Source organism: Notamacropus eugenii, chromosome 3 (assembly GCF_028372415.1).
Source record: "Notamacropus eugenii isolate mMacEug1 chromosome 3, mMacEug1.pri_v2, whole genome shotgun sequence".
Taxonomy (NCBI): Eukaryota; Metazoa; Chordata; class Mammalia; order Diprotodontia; family Macropodidae; genus Notamacropus; species Notamacropus eugenii.
In genome coordinates this window covers 147,649,559-147,667,132 of record NC_092874.1, presented here as the reverse complement: position 1 = coordinate 147,667,132, position 17,574 = coordinate 147,649,559, and the positions used below count along the sequence as shown (strand labels likewise).

Sequence of the window (17,574 nt, the reverse complement as noted above, 5' to 3'; positions counted from 1 at the left end):
CACCAGCTTCGTGGTTTATGGGTGTTGTAATGTTATTGTATTTACCTTTTCCCTGCCAAAAACATCTTTGATGTTAAGGTTGAGATTTTGAGGTTATAGCAACCCAAAGGAAAAAATTCATAGGAGTAAGACATGCTTTGTGGTCAAGGAATTCTCAGAATTTATGTCTATCATGTATTTAAATAGAACAAAAATCAGTTACAAATTTTATATTCCTGTTCCTAGGAGTATCCTCATATATTCTGCCCATGTAGTAGGACTGCTTGAAAATACTAAATAATGATTAAATATTATGTTTTTTAAAAAGAATTTCAGGCTTCCAGCTCACCATTTTTATGTCAGTTGTTAATCATGAACATTTTCATTATTCTCAATGATCCTTTGAAATCCTTTTTTTAAAGCTATGCTAATAATGTTATTTTTTTTAAAGCATAGGATAATGTTTATCTAATGGTTTTTGTAGGACCAGCTGCTATTTAGCCCCTTCTGATTTTCCTCCCAATAAGGAAGGTACCTGTTCCTTTTGAATTGTGTTCAGAATAGGCAGTGTGCCAATTAAATGAAGGGTGAAAAAAAGAAAGATAACTCACCGTCTGTCCCAACAATATACACGTCCACATCGATCCTGAGAAATCCTTGCAAAATCTGTGAAACAGAAAGCTTGTTTTTCTTAAGAAAACAATCTGATGTCAGAAACTGATAGAGAACAATGGTGATTATACCTTTTGGGAGATGTACAACTATAAGAACTTCTGCATAGTGAATGGATCTAAATTAGTAGGTAATAGCCAGGGGACAAATTTCCAGGCTGGGGAGGGGAAAAAAGGCTTAATAAGAAAAATGTGCCTGTTCAATTATAAGAAACTAAAAATGGGGTCTAATAGTTTGTGGACATAGCACATGGGAAAAATTTCCAATTAAGTTTCTTTTTAAATAAGTTTTTTTAATAGGTGGCTCAACAAAGATCTGTGTATTAATTAACAGCAAGTAGAGACTTATGAAAAACATTCACTAGCATATGAAATTTTCACTGTTCCTATCCATGGAAAGCAACTAGAACTATCAAATGAAATCATTTATGTTCTTGGTGTGTCAGTTTCCTCAGTTCTAAAATGAGAGTTTGTTGGAATGACTGGATGACCTCCAGGCAAGACAGGAACCCCACTGTTCCAGGGCAGCTCTTAACCACTATTCCTGCTTTTTTCACCCTCATTCTCATTCTGCTTTTCTCAAAATTTTGTTGTTCAGTCGTGTTTGACTCTTTGTGACCCCATTTGGGGGTTTTCTTGGCAAAGACACTGGAGTGGTTTGCCATTTCTTTCTCCAGCTTATTTTACAGATTAGGAAACTGAGGCAAACAGGGTTAAGTGGTTCTCCAAAGGTCACACTGCTAGTCAGTGTCTGAGGTCAGATTTGAACTCAATAAGATATCTTCCTGACCCCAGTCCCAGCACTTTAGCACCACCTAGCCTCCCATTCTTAAAATCAAATACACTCCAAAGTAGGACACCCTAGGGGAGAAAAGGAAAGGAATCATTTGTTCATTTGACAAATAAAGGCAATGTTCTCACCCTGTGATGTTTTTCTCTTTAAAGTGAAAGAAAAACCAGTTTTGGAGCATCCTTCCTGGAAGCAAAGTTTATGCCTATAACCATGGCTCAGTTAGCTTTATTATACATTGAAATATATATATATGTATATGCATGTATACATACACAGTGTCAGTTCTGCTATAACATGTGCTTCAGAAATGTGAATTTGCTTAATGCAATTGATACATTAGGAGATATTTTGAGTATAACTCAAATTTCAAGTTTGTTTCTGCTTAATTTCTTCTTTGAGAAGCAGGGAGAGAATGTAGAAAACGGCACCAAGTTCACAATAACTTACAAGCTACAACCTTCATGACACCCACTTCCACATGCAAAATTCAGGTCTTTGTCAAAGTAAAGTGCTGTATTTATTGTTTGTCTTCTGGTGTAGTAGGGGCTGTGTGGGCAAAGGAGGGTTGAGCTTGCCCTCCCTCCTCCCTCACCCTTCTGCCATGGCGTTGTGCAGTCCAGGGCCCAGGCCCAGCTGTACACTCAGCCACAATTTATTGTGGCATTTATGCACTTCTTAACCATTTAACATATAAAAAAAAAACTATGCTGCCATTTTTATTAGGTTTCTATCTTTTTTATGTATTACTGTTGAAGTTTTTGAGGGTTATTGTAATAACCCCATTTCCCCTATAAACTCTGTGGTGTTTTTTTAATGGTAGAATTTTTTAATGGTGTTTTTTGGCAACATATATATGTCACCTTATAGCAGAACTGCCTGGATAGGTAGATTGGGGGGGAAGAGGAGGGAAGGGAAAGATTTAAATTACCGATTTAAGGCCCCTCATAGAAGATGAATCAACGAAAGACACAGATGAAAAGTCAAGAATGAGGCTGTGGAGGTTGATTTTAGGAACTTCAATGTTGAAAGGAAGGTCTGAGTTCCAGTCTATCGGAAAGGGTAGATCTGTCGTCTGGATAGGCTTATCCAATTCTTCTATGTGTTGGTTATCTAGCTCATCATCAGAGTCTCTGAAGCCATCAGAAGTATATATGAATCCTTTCTGCAGGGTGGAAAGGCAAAATAAATATACAGTATATACATACATACCTATATCTATTCTATGTATTTTCTGTATCTGGAATCAAGAAGAAAGATTATTTAAGTTAATAGTAGTCTGTCAATCAATAAACACATATTAAGTGCCAAATGCTGGGCTAGGGACTGGGCCATACAATTCAAAAATGAAACTGTTCTTGCCCTCAGGAAGCTTATGGTCTTGAGGAAGGAGACAACGTATACACACACATACATATACATACATTATATATATGTATATATATATATTCATACATGTATATGGGTACTGACTATATGCAAAGTAGAAGCAAGATAATTTGGGGGAGACGATGAGCAGTTGGGAGGAACTGAGAAAATCTGCACACAGACAGCAACACTCAAGGTGAGATCTAAAGAAAGGTAGATATTGTAAGAGGATGAGGTGAGGACGGAGGAATGGGACACAGCCAATACAAAGGCATGGAGATAGACGATGGGGTATTGTGTGTAAGAAACAGTAAAAAGGCTAGTTTGTTTGTCCTGTAATGTATGCGATGGAGAGTCCTATATTAAGTCTGGAAAGGTTGTATATGTTCAAGATATGAAGAGATTTAAATACCAGAGCAGTTTATATGTGATAAAAGAAGCAATAGGGAGCCATTGGAGTTTATTGAGCAGTGGAGTAGGTTTAGGAAAATCGTGTTGACAGCTGTGTGGTTTTGAGAGGGGAGAGACCTAAGGTAGCAGGAAGACCAAATAGATGCTATTGCAGTACTCCAGGTGAGAGGTTACAGGGTTTTAAGTTAGATTGATAATAAAATCTAAGTACTTACTTGAAAATTATAACCTGTAGCAGTTTTAAATTAAGTCATCTAATCTGTGATGGATATTTGAAGGGAAAGAAGACAACATATGTGCTGGTCTTGATATTAGGATGTTTTTCTGGTTGTTGTTCAGTTGTGTCTGACTCTGTGACCCCATTTTGGAGTTTTCTTGGCAAAGATACTGGAATGGTTTGCCATTGCCTTCCCCAGCTCATTTTACAGATGAGCAAACTGAGGCAAACAGGTTTAAATAACTTGGTCACAGAGCTAGTAGTTACTGAGTCTGGATTTGAACTCATGAAAATGGGTCTTCCTGATTCCAAACCTAGTGCTGTACCCAGTGTGTCACCTAGCTGCCTGAAATTAGGAAGACTGAAATTTAAATCTTGCCTTTGGCAACATGAGAACATGCAGATAAATGGGGCTGAAATCTTGAATCGTATCTATTAAACTTTCAGTTAAGATATACAACTCTATATATCACATATAATATGACCAAGGAACTTACTGGTGTTACTTGCAATTGTCCCTTTTTCATCAACTTTCGGATTTTCTTCAGGGCTTTGTTGCGCTTTCGCAAAATTCTAGCTGGCTTAAAACCAACCTGAAAAATATATCATTGGATTACAGACCTGCCAAATATACATTGTGCTCCTCATATAGTTCATTTCTGAATACTTTGATTTCAGTTGGGTTGAAGGATAAGGACAAGTAATGAAGAAAGCTTCCTCCCTCTAAAAAAATTTTTTTTTAAATGGTTCTTAAGAAGACTGGAGATATTATCCTGGAACAGAGCAATAGTCTGTCCAGCTTGGTGTTCTGGCTCAAACAATAACCTGAACTTCCCTTTAGTAATCTGTATTGATCTACTATCCATAAATTCATCCAGTCCTCTCTTACACCTATTCATCGTGGTAGCCTGTGGAACGATCAAAGTGCTGATTTCCATACAGTTACCTTTCGTTGGACAAGACCATTTCTAAGATTCCTTCTAGCTTTAAATCCTACAGTCTTACTTAAATTAAATACTACTTTCACTCATCCTAAAGAGAACTCCTTCAAACTTCAAAGGGTTCTGCTTAGGAAGGTAGGTCACTAGGTGGTAAATTAGTTTGGCCATAGCAATTCACTAAAATGTCTACTAAGACAGGAAGGGATTGGGGTCTTCATGGGGAGGGAGGGAAGAGGAATGAGGAGGGAGAATAAATCACTTATCAGTGAAATATTGAATAATTGGCTTTTATTATTCTAAGTTTCTCATTTATTATGTGATTTTACATATATATGTATATATAATACATAAGAATATAATTATAATGTAATTACATATATTATATATATTTAACAAACTACAGCATCACCTATATTGACAAAACCATTGTATTCAGGTAACTTCTCAGTATTATAGCTATAAACATGTGTCTTCATTGACCCTTTGTTTTTCCCTTTGCTTCAATACTTAAATGATCCTTACAACTGTTGTTCCACCTCTCTCAGGGGAGGGGCCAATGGGAGTGCTCCTCTAAGGCATGCTGATAGACCCAACTCATGCTCTATGGCTATAGCACTAATTTTTACATGGAATCTAAGAAGATTATTCACAGAATATAAAGAAAGGGATCTTAAAGTTCATTATGGAGGAAACATGGTTACAATGGAAAGGACACTGGCTCTGAAATGAGAGGACTTGGGTTTAAATTCCATCTCTGACAATAGATAGTGATTGTTGTTCATAATTTCCATCATATCTGACTCCTCATGACTCCATTTGGGATTTCATTGGTAAAGATGCTAGGGCAGTTTGCCATTTCCTTCTCTAGCTCATTTTACATATGAGGAAACTGAGGCAAACAGGATGAAGTGACATGCCCAGGAAGTGCCTGAGGCCAGATTAGAACTCAGCAAGATGAGTCTTCTTGATTTCAGGCTCAGCACTCTATCCACTATGCCACCTAGCTGCCCACGGTTCTTCATCTGTGACTATTAAAACAAAATGATGGTGGTGGTGGTGGTGATTCCTAGAGTTAACACTGTTTTCTTTCATTTCTCAAATTTGAGTCCCACCTGCCCTATCTTCAGTCCCCTACCCGTCACTTGATAGTCACTTATTATGTATTGTCATTATGACCAGCAGCAGGGATGTATTCAAATATCAAATACTCCTTTGTTTTTTCTAGATTGCTTACTTATTCCTTGCCTTGGGTTTCATAAGGAATTGGGTAGAGAGTTAGCAACAAAATCCAGAATGACAAAATCATACTATAACACTGTTCACTACACAACAGAACTCAGCATAAGATGGTTCCATCATGAACCCCATCCAAAGGACTTTTTTTCCCTGCAGAACCCAAAGGACCTTTTTATAAGGTATTCTTGTCTATGAGGCAGTCTCACAACATGGCCCCTAGGGACAGTGATGTAGAAAAGCTCCCAAATGTCTAGAGTATACCATCTATTTTGTTAAGAGATAGAATTTTTTTTCTGGAATTTAGAACAATAATGGTAAATATACATAGGTATATTTTTAAAACATCGAAACTTACCGCATCAATAAGCTTTCTCTTGAAGAAACTAATATTTGCAAAGTAGATAGGAGATGGACATTTGAAAATCTTCACACCCTCTGGCTCATAAATCTATGCGAGAGAAACATGAAGTTAGTTTCTGAATATAATTTGTAAGGAATTAATACAAGTAAACATCAAAAATATATCAAGCAAAACAGAAAAGTTCTTACCTCAGGGTAATCTTTTTTGTTCTTATAGATGTCACTTCTTCCAACATTAGCCAATATGCTACATTTTGGACTATAAAGAAATGAGCATAAAATGAGTAATATGACATATTAGAACTAAGTCTGTGGTGTAAAAATTGATGTCTTTTTATGCCTTATTATAAATGACCCTTGAGGACAGGAAATAGGTCTTTCTTTTTCTTTTTCTTTAGAGAGATAACATAGCATAGTGGAAAAGGTGCTACAGTCAGGGGAAACCAGGGTTCAGATCCTGACTCTGACACTTCTTAGTTGGTAAATCGTTTAAACTCTCTAAGCCTCAGTTTCCTCAACTGTACAATAGAGACAATGATACCTCTTGCACCTATCTCATAGTATTGTTCTGAAGATAAAATTAGATAATATGTTAGTTCTATGCAAATATCAGTTATTACTGTTATTTTGAGTTTTGTCACGCTTCATTAACACAGTACTTTTTCTTAGTTGTAAAGTAGAGTTGGCATTGTGGTGCAGTGGAAGGATCACAGAATTTGATCGTCGGAAGACCTGGCTTCAGTACATCTCATGTACTCTAACTTTGAGACCTTCAGAATGTAACTCTCTGGACCTCCATTTCCTCTCCTATAAAATGAGTAGGTTGGACTAGAAGACCTCTAAGGTACCTTCCAGCTATGATCCTATGAATCCTACTTATACTCAGAGGTCCAGCTTCCACACCCAAGTATACTCGTACCAATTCCCAGTTGTTGTGAGGAAGTTGTTGTTCAGTTGCATCAATTGTATCTGTCTCTTTATGACCCCAATTGAAGTTTTGTTGGCAAAGATATTAGAGTGATTTGCCACTTCCTTCTACAGAAGAGGAAATTGAGACAAACAGGGTTAAGTGACTTGGTCAGGATCTCACAACTAGTCAGTGAGGTCAGATTTGAACTCATGAAGATGGGTCTTGCTGACTTTAGGCCCAGTACTCTATCCACTGCATCACCTAGCTGCTCCTGCGAGGAAGGCACTTGGCAAATATTAAGGCCTTCAATCAATCTATCAATAAGCATTTATTAAGCACCTACTATGGTACCAGGGACTGTACTAGGTGCTGACAATATAAAAACAAAAATAGTCCTTGCCCTCAAGGAGCTGGCTTACATTCAGTCAAAAGTCCTCTATCTATGAATGTAAGCTCATTGTTATGTTACAAATAAGAGGCATTCAATAAACATTTATTAGAGAAATTTTAGGCATGTGAATATTTAAATACAGATATGTGCATCTATTATTGATGTGTTCTTTTATAACTTTGAGTGTGGTGATAGCATACTCTGTAATAGTGGTACCTAGAAGTTTAATAAGTGGTTTCTATAGAATAAAGGAAAGACTTTCAGAAGTCTTCTAATTGAACCACCTGGTTGTATGCAGGGATGATTTAAATCTCAAGGAGAAGAATAGTTTTCTTCAGCAACGAGTCATAACCTCGCTCAGTAACTTATTCTAATGTTTAACAAGCCTTGGTTAAAGCCCTTAGACATTCTTAGAAGGCAGTTATCTTTATGATGATTTGTTGATTTGTCTGGATCTGTGAATTCATCCAAAGAAGAAGCTCCTGGTGAGGAGATAGCAAACATTTTGAAATGTATGGTCTTAGCAAAGGGTACTGAGAAGTTAAATGATTTACTCAGGGTCACACAGTAAGTTTCTGAAACAGAATTTGAACCTCAAGTCTTTCTGACTCTAAGGTCACTATCTATCCACTACTCCCCTTGTCTCCATTCAATCTCTATTATATAGGTGGGCAAACCAGAGCTTGGAGGTTTTCTGTAATATCTTTGAAATAGTGGCAAAGGTCTGAGTAGAAATGGAGTAGGGAGGCTAGTGCTACAAAGTCATGCAATACTGCTGCTCTTTGTAGATCATCTGTAGATAACCTAAGGGAAAATGTAATGGCCATCTTATTTTTACAATTATTTCTGTTAATTAAACTCTACTTTCTTCCTTCATAAAAAATAACAAATTAATCTTTTCTGTTTTAGGCTAGTCAAAGCCCAAAAGGGTTCACGATCAGCATGCTCAATATCTACTCACAACTGAGTCCGGAATATAATGGTGAGGAGCTGGAATACAATACTAGCTGCTAGTCCCAAACCAAGTCCCAGGATAACAGCAGCCAGGAAAGTAAAAATCCAAATTAGCTGGAAAAAGAAAACAACATACAAACCATACATTAAAAGAGTGATAAAACTCCATCAGTTAGTGTTAGGAATGAAAACAAATGCAATTATTTCTCATTTTGTCAAGCTCAACAAATACTAAACCATATACTAAGATGCACTGTCTTTATGCTACTTGTCCTAAGAAGAGAAGGAAGAATTTTTGCTCAAATGCTCAATAAAACAGAATTTTAACTATATAGCTAAGGGCAATACAGATTCTTTTTGTAAGAATTTGAATAAATTACATCTATGATCACAGAAAAATCTTGAAAAATCTGAGTTAAAGAAAACTTAGTGTTGATCTGGGCCAACAACCTTCCCCCAATCCCCCGCTATAAGCTATAATTAGGATGGGGCAACTGGGATATTTTCCAAGGGTGCTGAAATTTAAAGGCCATTGCCAATACTTGAAGTAATTAAAATAGGAATTTATTAGATGACACAGGCACTTCCTCTCCCTGTTAGCACTCTGGGTAAGTTCTTCCCTGACCAGTCTCTGCTCCCCTCTGGGTAGTGACTTTCCAAGCTACAACCTCATAATTTATGGTAGTCTCTATCTATGGAGTTCCTCCTTCACTACTGAGGGTGGAACCAAGATGAAAGAGTAGAGAAAGCACTCAGCTGAGTTCTAACATTCCCCTCCAAACAACTTTAAAATAACTCCTCAAATTGAATTCTGGAGTGGCAGAGTCAACAAAAGGTCAAAGTGAGACATTCTTCCAGCCCATGATAACTTAGGAGATCAGAGAGATCTGTGACATGGGGTCAGAGGCTGGTCTGGAGCCTTTCTGGGCAAAACACCAGTGGTTGTTTATCCAGGGTGGTGACAGAAGCAGCAACCACTTTAGGAGCTCTAAAGTCAGCTCTCAAGTCAGACAGTAAGGGGACCTGGCAACTAGTCAGAAAGAAATTACTGGGGATCCCAGTATTAGCACTAGATATAGGACCAGATGTTGTGTTGGTCAATTCATTGCCCATATCCACTTCTAAGTCATAGTTCAAGGGTGAAGAAGAACACTTTTGGGCAAAAGGAAGCAGAGGCCCTGAGGAACAGTATCACTTCTGATCCCAAGGGATCACGGAGCCTGAGGAACAGCATTATTTTTGTTCCCAAGGCAACAAGGGTCTGGTGGAGTAGTATTAATTACAATCCCAAGGAATCAGGGGCTCTTAGTAAGAAACAGAGTGCAAACCAAGAGAGCAGTGACCACATCTCTCCTCAGATCACACTATTTTGGAAGTACTTAAAACTTCCAAACCCCCAAAATAAGCAATGAAAACAACAACATGGAAAAAGCCTGAAGCTTGAGAGAGTCTGCCTCAACCACCCCCACCCCCCTGCCCTGGGAACAGAATCCAACTTTAACATAAAGTTCCAAATTCACCAAATAGAATGGAAAAAGTAAGCAAGAACAAGAACCGAAACAAACCCACAATCAGATCGCAAAAAGCTACTGTGATGACAAGACACAAAATCGGAAGAAGACAATGAGGTCACAACATCTACAAGCAAAACTTTAAGGAACAATGCAAATTGGAGACAAGTTCAATAAGAATTCCTGGAAGAACTAAAAAATGATGTTCAAAAAGAGTGATAGAGGAAAAATTAGGGAAAGAAATTATGAAAATTATGAAAAGATAACAACTTGGTAAAAGAGTCACAAAAAATGGTGAAGAAAATAACACCTTAAAAAGCAGAATAGATCAAATGAAAAAAGAGGTACAAAAGCTCACTGAAAAAAATTCCTAAAAAAAATTAGGCAACTGGAAGCTAATGACTGCATGAGACATCAAGAAACAACTTTTAAAAAGTCAAGAGAATGAAAAAATAGAAGAAAACATGAAATATCTCATTGGAAAAACAATTAATCTGGAAAATAGATCAAGGAAAGATAATTTAAGAATTATTGCACTACCTGAATGTCATAATCAAAGAAAGAGTTTAGATATCATATTTCAAGAAATTATTAAAAGAAAACTGCCTTAGAACCAAAGGGTAAAATAAAAATGTAAAGAATCCAAAGATCACCACTTGAAAGAGATCCCCAAATGAAAACTCCCAGGAATAGTATAGCCAGTTTCCAGAGCTCCCAAGTCAAAAAGAAAATACTTCAAGCATTTTCTTGAATGCTTGAATTCAAGAAAAAAAAATCATTCTAATACCCTGAAGCCATAGCCAGGCTCACACAAAATTTAGTAGCTACTACTTTAAAGGAGCAGAGGGCTTGGAATATGACATTCCAGAAGGCAAAAGTGCTGGGATTAGAGTTGAAAATAACCTACCATCAAAATTGAGTATCATCCTTCAAGGGAAAAAATTGGATATTTAATGAAATAGATGACTTTCAAGCATTCCTGATGAAAAGATCAGAAATGAATAAAATTTGGCTTTCAAATACAAGACTCAAGAGAAGCATGAAAAGATAAACAAGAAAGAGAAATCATAAGGGATTCTAAAGGGTTAAACTGTTTACATTTCTATATGGGAAGATGATTTATGTAACTCCTAAACTATTAGGGCCTCTAGAAAGATTCCACATAGAAAAGGGCACATGAGTGAGGTATGATGCCTTATATCAAGAGGGTTGATGTATGGAAATGGAAAGGGGAGAAAGACAGATGCCCTGGAAGAAGGGGTAAGGGAGAGGAAGAAGGGGTAAGGGAAAGAGAATGGGGAAAATTATCTCACATAAAAAAGTCATGCAAGGATGACAGTGGTGGTGGGGTCAATGCTTGAAATTCATGTCTAAATTGGTTCAAAAAGGGAAATACACACTCAGTTTTAAATAGAAATCTACCTTACCCAACAGAGAAGTAAGAGGTAAAGTGGATAAGAGAAAAGGGGGTGAACTTATGATAAAAAGAGAGTGGACAAAAGAAGGCAGTGGTCAGAAGCAAAACAGACTTTTGAAGAGGGACAGGATAAAGAGAGGCTAAACAAAAGAAAATAGAATGGAGAAAAATGCACGGTTAGCTATCATAATTGTGAATGTGAACTCACTCATTAGTTGGAAACAGAATGGATTAGAAACCAGAATCTAACAATATATCATTTACAAGAATCACACTTGACATACAAAGAGTTAAAATAAGGGACTAGAGCAGAATCTATTATGCTTAGGCTGATATAAAAAAAAGTCAGGGGTAGCAATCATGATCTCAGACAAAGCAAAAGCAAAAAATAAACCTAATAAAAAGGACAAGCAGAGAAACTATATCTTGCTAAAAGGAACCATAGACATGAAGTAATATCAGTATGAAATCTGTATGCACCAAGTGGCATAGTATCCAAATTCTTAAAGGAAAAGTTAAATTAATTAAAGGAGAAAACAGACAGTTAAAACTATTAGTTTTATTCAACTTTCTCCACTGAAAACTAGATTAGTCTAATTGTGTGTGTGTGTGTGTGTGTGTGTGTGTTCATCCTTTGTTGCTGAAGAAGACCATGCCATCAGAGAAATAATGACATGACTTGCACTTGACTTTGTTTTGAGTGAGGGAGGGCTATGCAGGTCACCAGCCTCACTTCTCCTCCTGAGCCATCTGGATCCAGTGACCAGATATTCATCAGGATGACTGGAGATGATTCAGGATGAGGCAGTTGGGGTTAAGTGACTTGCCCAAGGTCACACAGCTAGTGAGTGTTGTGTCTGAGGTGAGATTTGAACTCAGGTCCTCCTGACTCCTGCACTGGTACTCTATCCATTGCACCACCTAGCTGCCCCCAAATCTAATTATAAGATAAGTAAGGAAGAAGTTAAGGAGATGGGCTGAATCTTAGAAAAGTTAGTGGAGAAAACTGAATGAGAATACCTTTTTCTCAGCTGTATATGGCACCTTCACAAAAATTGACCAGGTAGTAGGGCATAAAAACCTCACAACCAAATTTTTAAAAGCAGATATATTAGGGATATTCTTTTCAGACCATAATAAAAATTACATTTACTAATGGGTTGTGGAAGCATAGATTAAAAAAGAATTGGAAACTAAATAATTTAATCCTAAAGAAGAGTGGGTACAAATCATAGAAACAATAATTTCATTAAAGAGAATAACAATGAGACAACATCCCAAAATTAGTGGTATGCAACCAAAGCAGAACTTAGAGGAAATTTTATATCTCTAATTGCATCCATCAATAAAAGAGAGAAAGAACAAATCAATGAGTTCTGCATAGAACCCAAAAATCTAGGAAAAGAGCAAATTTAAAATACCCAATTAAACACCAAAATGGAAATCTTGAAAATCCATAAAACTGAAAATAAATAAGCCACAGACCCAATAAATAAAACTAGAAGCCAGTGTTATGGAAAAAGAATAAAACAGATAAACCATTGGTTAACTTGATTTAAAAAAAAGAAAGAAAACCAAATTACTAGTATCAAAAATGAAAAGTATAAATGCATCAACCATGAAGATGAAATTAAAGCATTTATGAGAATTTGCTTTGACCAATTATATGCCAGCAAAACTAACAGTCTAAGTGAAATGGATAAACATTTATAAAAGATATAAATTACTCAATAGAAGAGGAAGTAGAGTATTTAAATGACCCTATCTTAGAAAAAGAAATTGGACAAACCATAAATAAGATCCTTACAAAACAGTTCCTAGGATCAGATAGATTTACAAGTGAATTCTACCAAACATTTAAGGAACAATTAATCCCAAACCTGTATGAACTATTTGAAAAATTAGGTAAAGAAAAGTTCTACCAAATTACTTTTATGTCACAAATATTATATTAATGATACCTAAACCAGGGAAAGCAAAAACAGAAAGAAAACTGTAGACCAACTTGCTTAAGGAGTATTGATACAAAAATTTTAAATAAAATACTAGCAAGGAGACTACAACAATATGTCACAAAGATCATACATGATAACCAGGGATTTATAGCAGGAATGTAGAACTGGTTCAATATTAGGAAAACTATCATTATAATTGGTCATATCAATAACAAAACAATAAAATCACATGCTTATATTGATAAATGCAAAAAAGCCATTGACAATATGCAACAATCATTTCTATTAAAAACACTAGAAAGCAGAGGAATGAGTAGAACCTTTCTTAAAATGTCAGCAACCATTATCTGTAATGAGAATAAACTTGAAGCCTTCCCAATTAAGATCAGAGGTGAACCAAAGATGTCCTTTATCATCACTATTATTCAATATTGTATGAGAAATGCTAACTATAGCAGTGACAAGAAAAAGAAGTTGAACGAATGAAAATAGGCAACGAGGAAACAATGATCACTCTTTGCAGATGATATAATGGTATACTTAAAGAACCCTAAAAAGCTAGTTGAAACAATGAACAACTTTAGGAAAGCTGTTTAGCAAAAACAAACTCATATAAATTATCAATACTTCTATATATTACCAACAAAACCCAACAGGAAGAAACAGAAAGAAATTCAATTTAATATAACTGCAGACAATATAAAATACTTGAGAGTCTACCTCCCAAGACAAACCCACGGGCTATATGAATATAGTAACAAAACACTTTTCACACAAATAAAGACATATCTAAGCAATTAGAGAAATATTTATTGTTCCTAGGGAGACCAAGCCAATATAATAAAAATGATAATTCTATTTAAATTAATTTACTTATTCAGTGCCATACCAATCAAACTACCAAAAATTATCTATGACTTAAAGATAGCTAGCAAATTAATATAACAAATCAAGAATCCATTTGAATTATAAATCCTGTCCTGCATTTTACATACACAACATTTAATTTTTTTAAAGTACAAAGTTACTTTCTACTCACACAGTCATACTTGTCCTTTTTCCATAATCTGTGCACTTCTGCAAACTGCATCAGCATCCCCTTTAAATTTCCAAGAGCTAAAGCTGCCAGTACAGACTGGTAAAAAAGAAAAACAGGAGACAGAGTGTGTTGAGCAAATACGTTTTCAAGATGCCAAGGTAAAGTTTAATGATAAGAGAGGACTTTAAAGGGATGGAGAGTGCCTGTCACAGAGCAATAGCTTTTCCAACATAAATTGAGCCATAGTAGTCTTGAGACTTTGCCCTTCCCAGTACAGAAGTACTCAATCGGTGCCACTCCTTGAGATTCCAGAGAGATTTCAACCAAAGATTTCATAGTCGCTAATAGCTCTAATAGTCACCAATAAGCACCACGGTTCTCTAAAGCAATGTGACCTATGACTATGATATAGAAACCTGCTCAAGCAGTCTCTGTTGAAGTACTCCATTTAAATTTAAAATCTTTTAGAAAGCAAACTATTCTGTATCAGAGGATTGTTTGAGTAATTTAGCTGGCTCAGATTTTATTTATTTAGTCTCATAAGTTACTTAGAATGGAGGAGGTCTTGGAATTATTCTGTATGTATTTTGTCTTTGTTTGTCCTGAAACGTATTACTTCTTTCACTACAATGTAGATTCCTTTATGTGGGAGAGATTACTTACATTTTTGTCTTTATCTTCCTAGGGTTATTCACAGTGTCTAACATACAGTAGTGGTTAATAAATGATTTTTGGTTTATATTGAATTGAATTATTTCCCAAGTCAAGCAGTAAGGTGGCACAGTGGATAGAGTATTGGGTTTGGACTCCTCTTCCCAAATTCAAACTCAACCATAGACAGTTATTAGCTGTGTGACCCAGAGCAAGTCACTTAAATCCTGTTTGCCTCAGTTCCTCATCTGTAAAAATAGGAGAAGGAAATGGCAAACCACTCCAGTGTCTTTGCCAAGAATACCCCAAATGGGGTCACAAAGAATCAGGCATGACTGAAAAACGACTGAACAATATTACTTGCCAAACAAGAGAAAAGAAAATTGAAGCCAGGTAAGCTTTTTTGAAATAATGTATTTCTTGTCTTTGTATAAAACAATCCTGGTGTCATGAGTTGGATGAGGTAGTTGGATGAGGTTTCAGGTGATTAAACATCAAAGAATCATAGGAATGTTATTTCTGGAAGGAAATCTTCCACGTGTTCAGTAGAAGATGGAAGAGGACCTAAATGGATTAAAATCGGTTAGGTTTTGTTCAGTTTTTCTAAAGTTAGTGTGAGCTAGACTGTTTCTTCAGGGTTAATTGAGTCTAGTTATGCAGTTTGTAGAAAAAACAATACAGCTTAATATTTCTCTGTGTGCTTATGGATGTGTGTCTATATAGGTGTACATCTGTGTTCTTGGCCTTGCAATGTTTTCCTACTGTTGTTTTCATTTTGTAGGGATTTAATTCCCTCCTCTTCCTCATGATGTGTTATGGGTCCAAATATCTCATCTTATCATCTCCCTTGACCTATTAGAAGTTAATAAGATTCCACAGGCAGAGCCTAAGAAGAGGAGCACCATATCTTCAGAGAAAAAACTTACATAGCTCCCTATTCTAAAACAGACTAATGTATTGGGAGAAAAACCTGAGGTCAGATCCACATTTCAACTGTACTCTGATAAAAAATGAAAAATTTCCAGTTGTAAATCCATCTCTTTTAGCAGGTGTGTCTCATTTAAAGCTTGTCAAGTGCTTTACAGATATTATCTTGTCTTATCCTCATAACAGCCCCAGAAATTATTTCCCCCATTTTACAAATGTGGAAACTATTATTTTCCCTATTTAACAAAAAGAAATTGACAGTGATTAAATGACTTGCCCAGAGTTATAGCTAGTAAGTGTCTTAGGCTGGATTTGAATTCAGGTCTTCCTGACTCCAGATCTAGCCACCACCGCATTATTTAGCAGCTAGCTGCCTGTGACAAAGTATTGTATTACCATGCTTTGTGTAGTAGTATCATAAATAGCTAGCAATTTATTTGGATGTTGCATAGTATGCTACAGATCAGATATTTTCTGTGATCTGCTGTCATTTTTTTTTCTGATGGAAATTTGTTCCTTGAAATAACTTTCTGTTACTTTATTAGGGCTTAGTATTCACTTATATACATTCATATTGTATTTTCCCAGGAGAATGTGAGCTTCTTTGGAAAGGGAACCATTTTACTTATATGTTTGTCTACCTAGCACAGTCAGTCAGTAGCAGCCCTTCGATAAATGTTGATCAAATTGAAGTTAGCTGGAGCAGACTGGAAAACACTGTCATTTCATTTCTGTTGTGCCTAATTCTCTGTGACCCCATTTGGGGTTTTGTTGACAAAGATACTGGAGTGGTTTACCATTTCTTTCTCCAGTTTGGAATTAGGAAACTGAGGCAAACAGGATTAAGTGATTTGCCCAGGGTCTGAGATTGGATTTGAACGAGGGTCTTTCTGACTCTAGACTCAGGGCTCTATCCATTGTGCCATTTAACTGCCCTGGGAAACATTATAGCCTAGGTGAAATAGGTAGAATTTCAGATCTAAGATCCCTGTTTAGGCCAGGGCTCAGGATGTTAGCTCCTATTCCTAGTATATGCTAGTCTTGGAGTCAAATCAATCCCTGGGGAACTGGAAGGGAGTGTCTATGAGAGACAGTTTTGTGGTTGGTAGCACCATCCTCTAACTTAGGGGAACTGATTGCATTAAGTTCTGGAAGACATTCGCTACAACCAAGAATTCTTCATCAAGATCTTGTGCCAACAGCTGATCCTCTTGTCTTAACATAACGTATTATACTTGGGCCTCACTGACTTGGTAAGAATAGACATGATAAAGTAGTTTGGTCATCTCCATTCCTGACATTTGTAAAATGTTGCTGGGAAAAATGAAAACAATTTGGTCAATCCAAACATTGGAATCTGTTGAGATGAGAGAAATTTTAGCTACCTCCTTTTCTCCTTTGGTTCTTGTGTTGATGAAGCACTAGGACTACTCATGAACGGTAGGAAGGACCTTGTAAGCTTCCAAAGAAGGTGTGTGTGTGGGGAATTACCTTTTGTAGTGGCTCCAGTAGGAATCCAATTGCCATTATAACAATCAGAACAATAATAGCTGATAGAAACCCGGCAATCTGGAAAAGCAGAAGATTCTCATCACAAACTTGCTCAATTTTCTTGCCTGTGATATTGAAGTTAATTAATGTGTAGCACCTCAGTAGCAAAGATCTTGAAATACCTGAGTTTTGCCTCCTGTGCTTTCCTGAACACCCGATCTGGAGAGTGAAGTGCTTGCTGCAAAACCTGTGAATGATCCACCAACGATGTTGCCCAGTCCAAAGGCAATTAACTCCTGCACAGAAAACAAGGAGGTAAGTCTTTTAGAAGAGTGACCAGAGCTGTTCTGGCAAC

At 36.5% G+C, this 17,574-nt stretch overlaps 1 protein-coding gene across 1 annotated transcript in view; it reads right to left on the bottom strand.

Annotated features, from left to right (window-relative positions):
- The window catches only part of SLC26A3 (solute carrier family 26 member 3), a 30,951-nt gene that overhangs the window by 4,072 nt on the left and 9,305 nt on the right, over nt 1-17,574 (bottom strand). The window contains exons 9-17 of the mRNA XM_072653052.1: nt 17,402-17,515; nt 17,220-17,297; nt 14,151-14,246; nt 8,236-8,342; nt 6,163-6,232; nt 5,969-6,061; nt 3,934-4,029; nt 2,372-2,605; nt 591-645 (exon numbers count right to left, since the gene is read on the bottom strand). Coding sequence (XP_072509153.1) covers nt 591-645; nt 2,372-2,605; nt 3,934-4,029; nt 5,969-6,061; nt 6,163-6,232; nt 8,236-8,342; nt 14,151-14,246; nt 17,220-17,297; nt 17,402-17,515 — 943 coding nt within the window. The remainder of the gene's footprint in view (nt 1-590; nt 646-2,371; nt 2,606-3,933; nt 4,030-5,968; nt 6,062-6,162; nt 6,233-8,235; nt 8,343-14,150; nt 14,247-17,219; nt 17,298-17,401; nt 17,516-17,574) is intronic.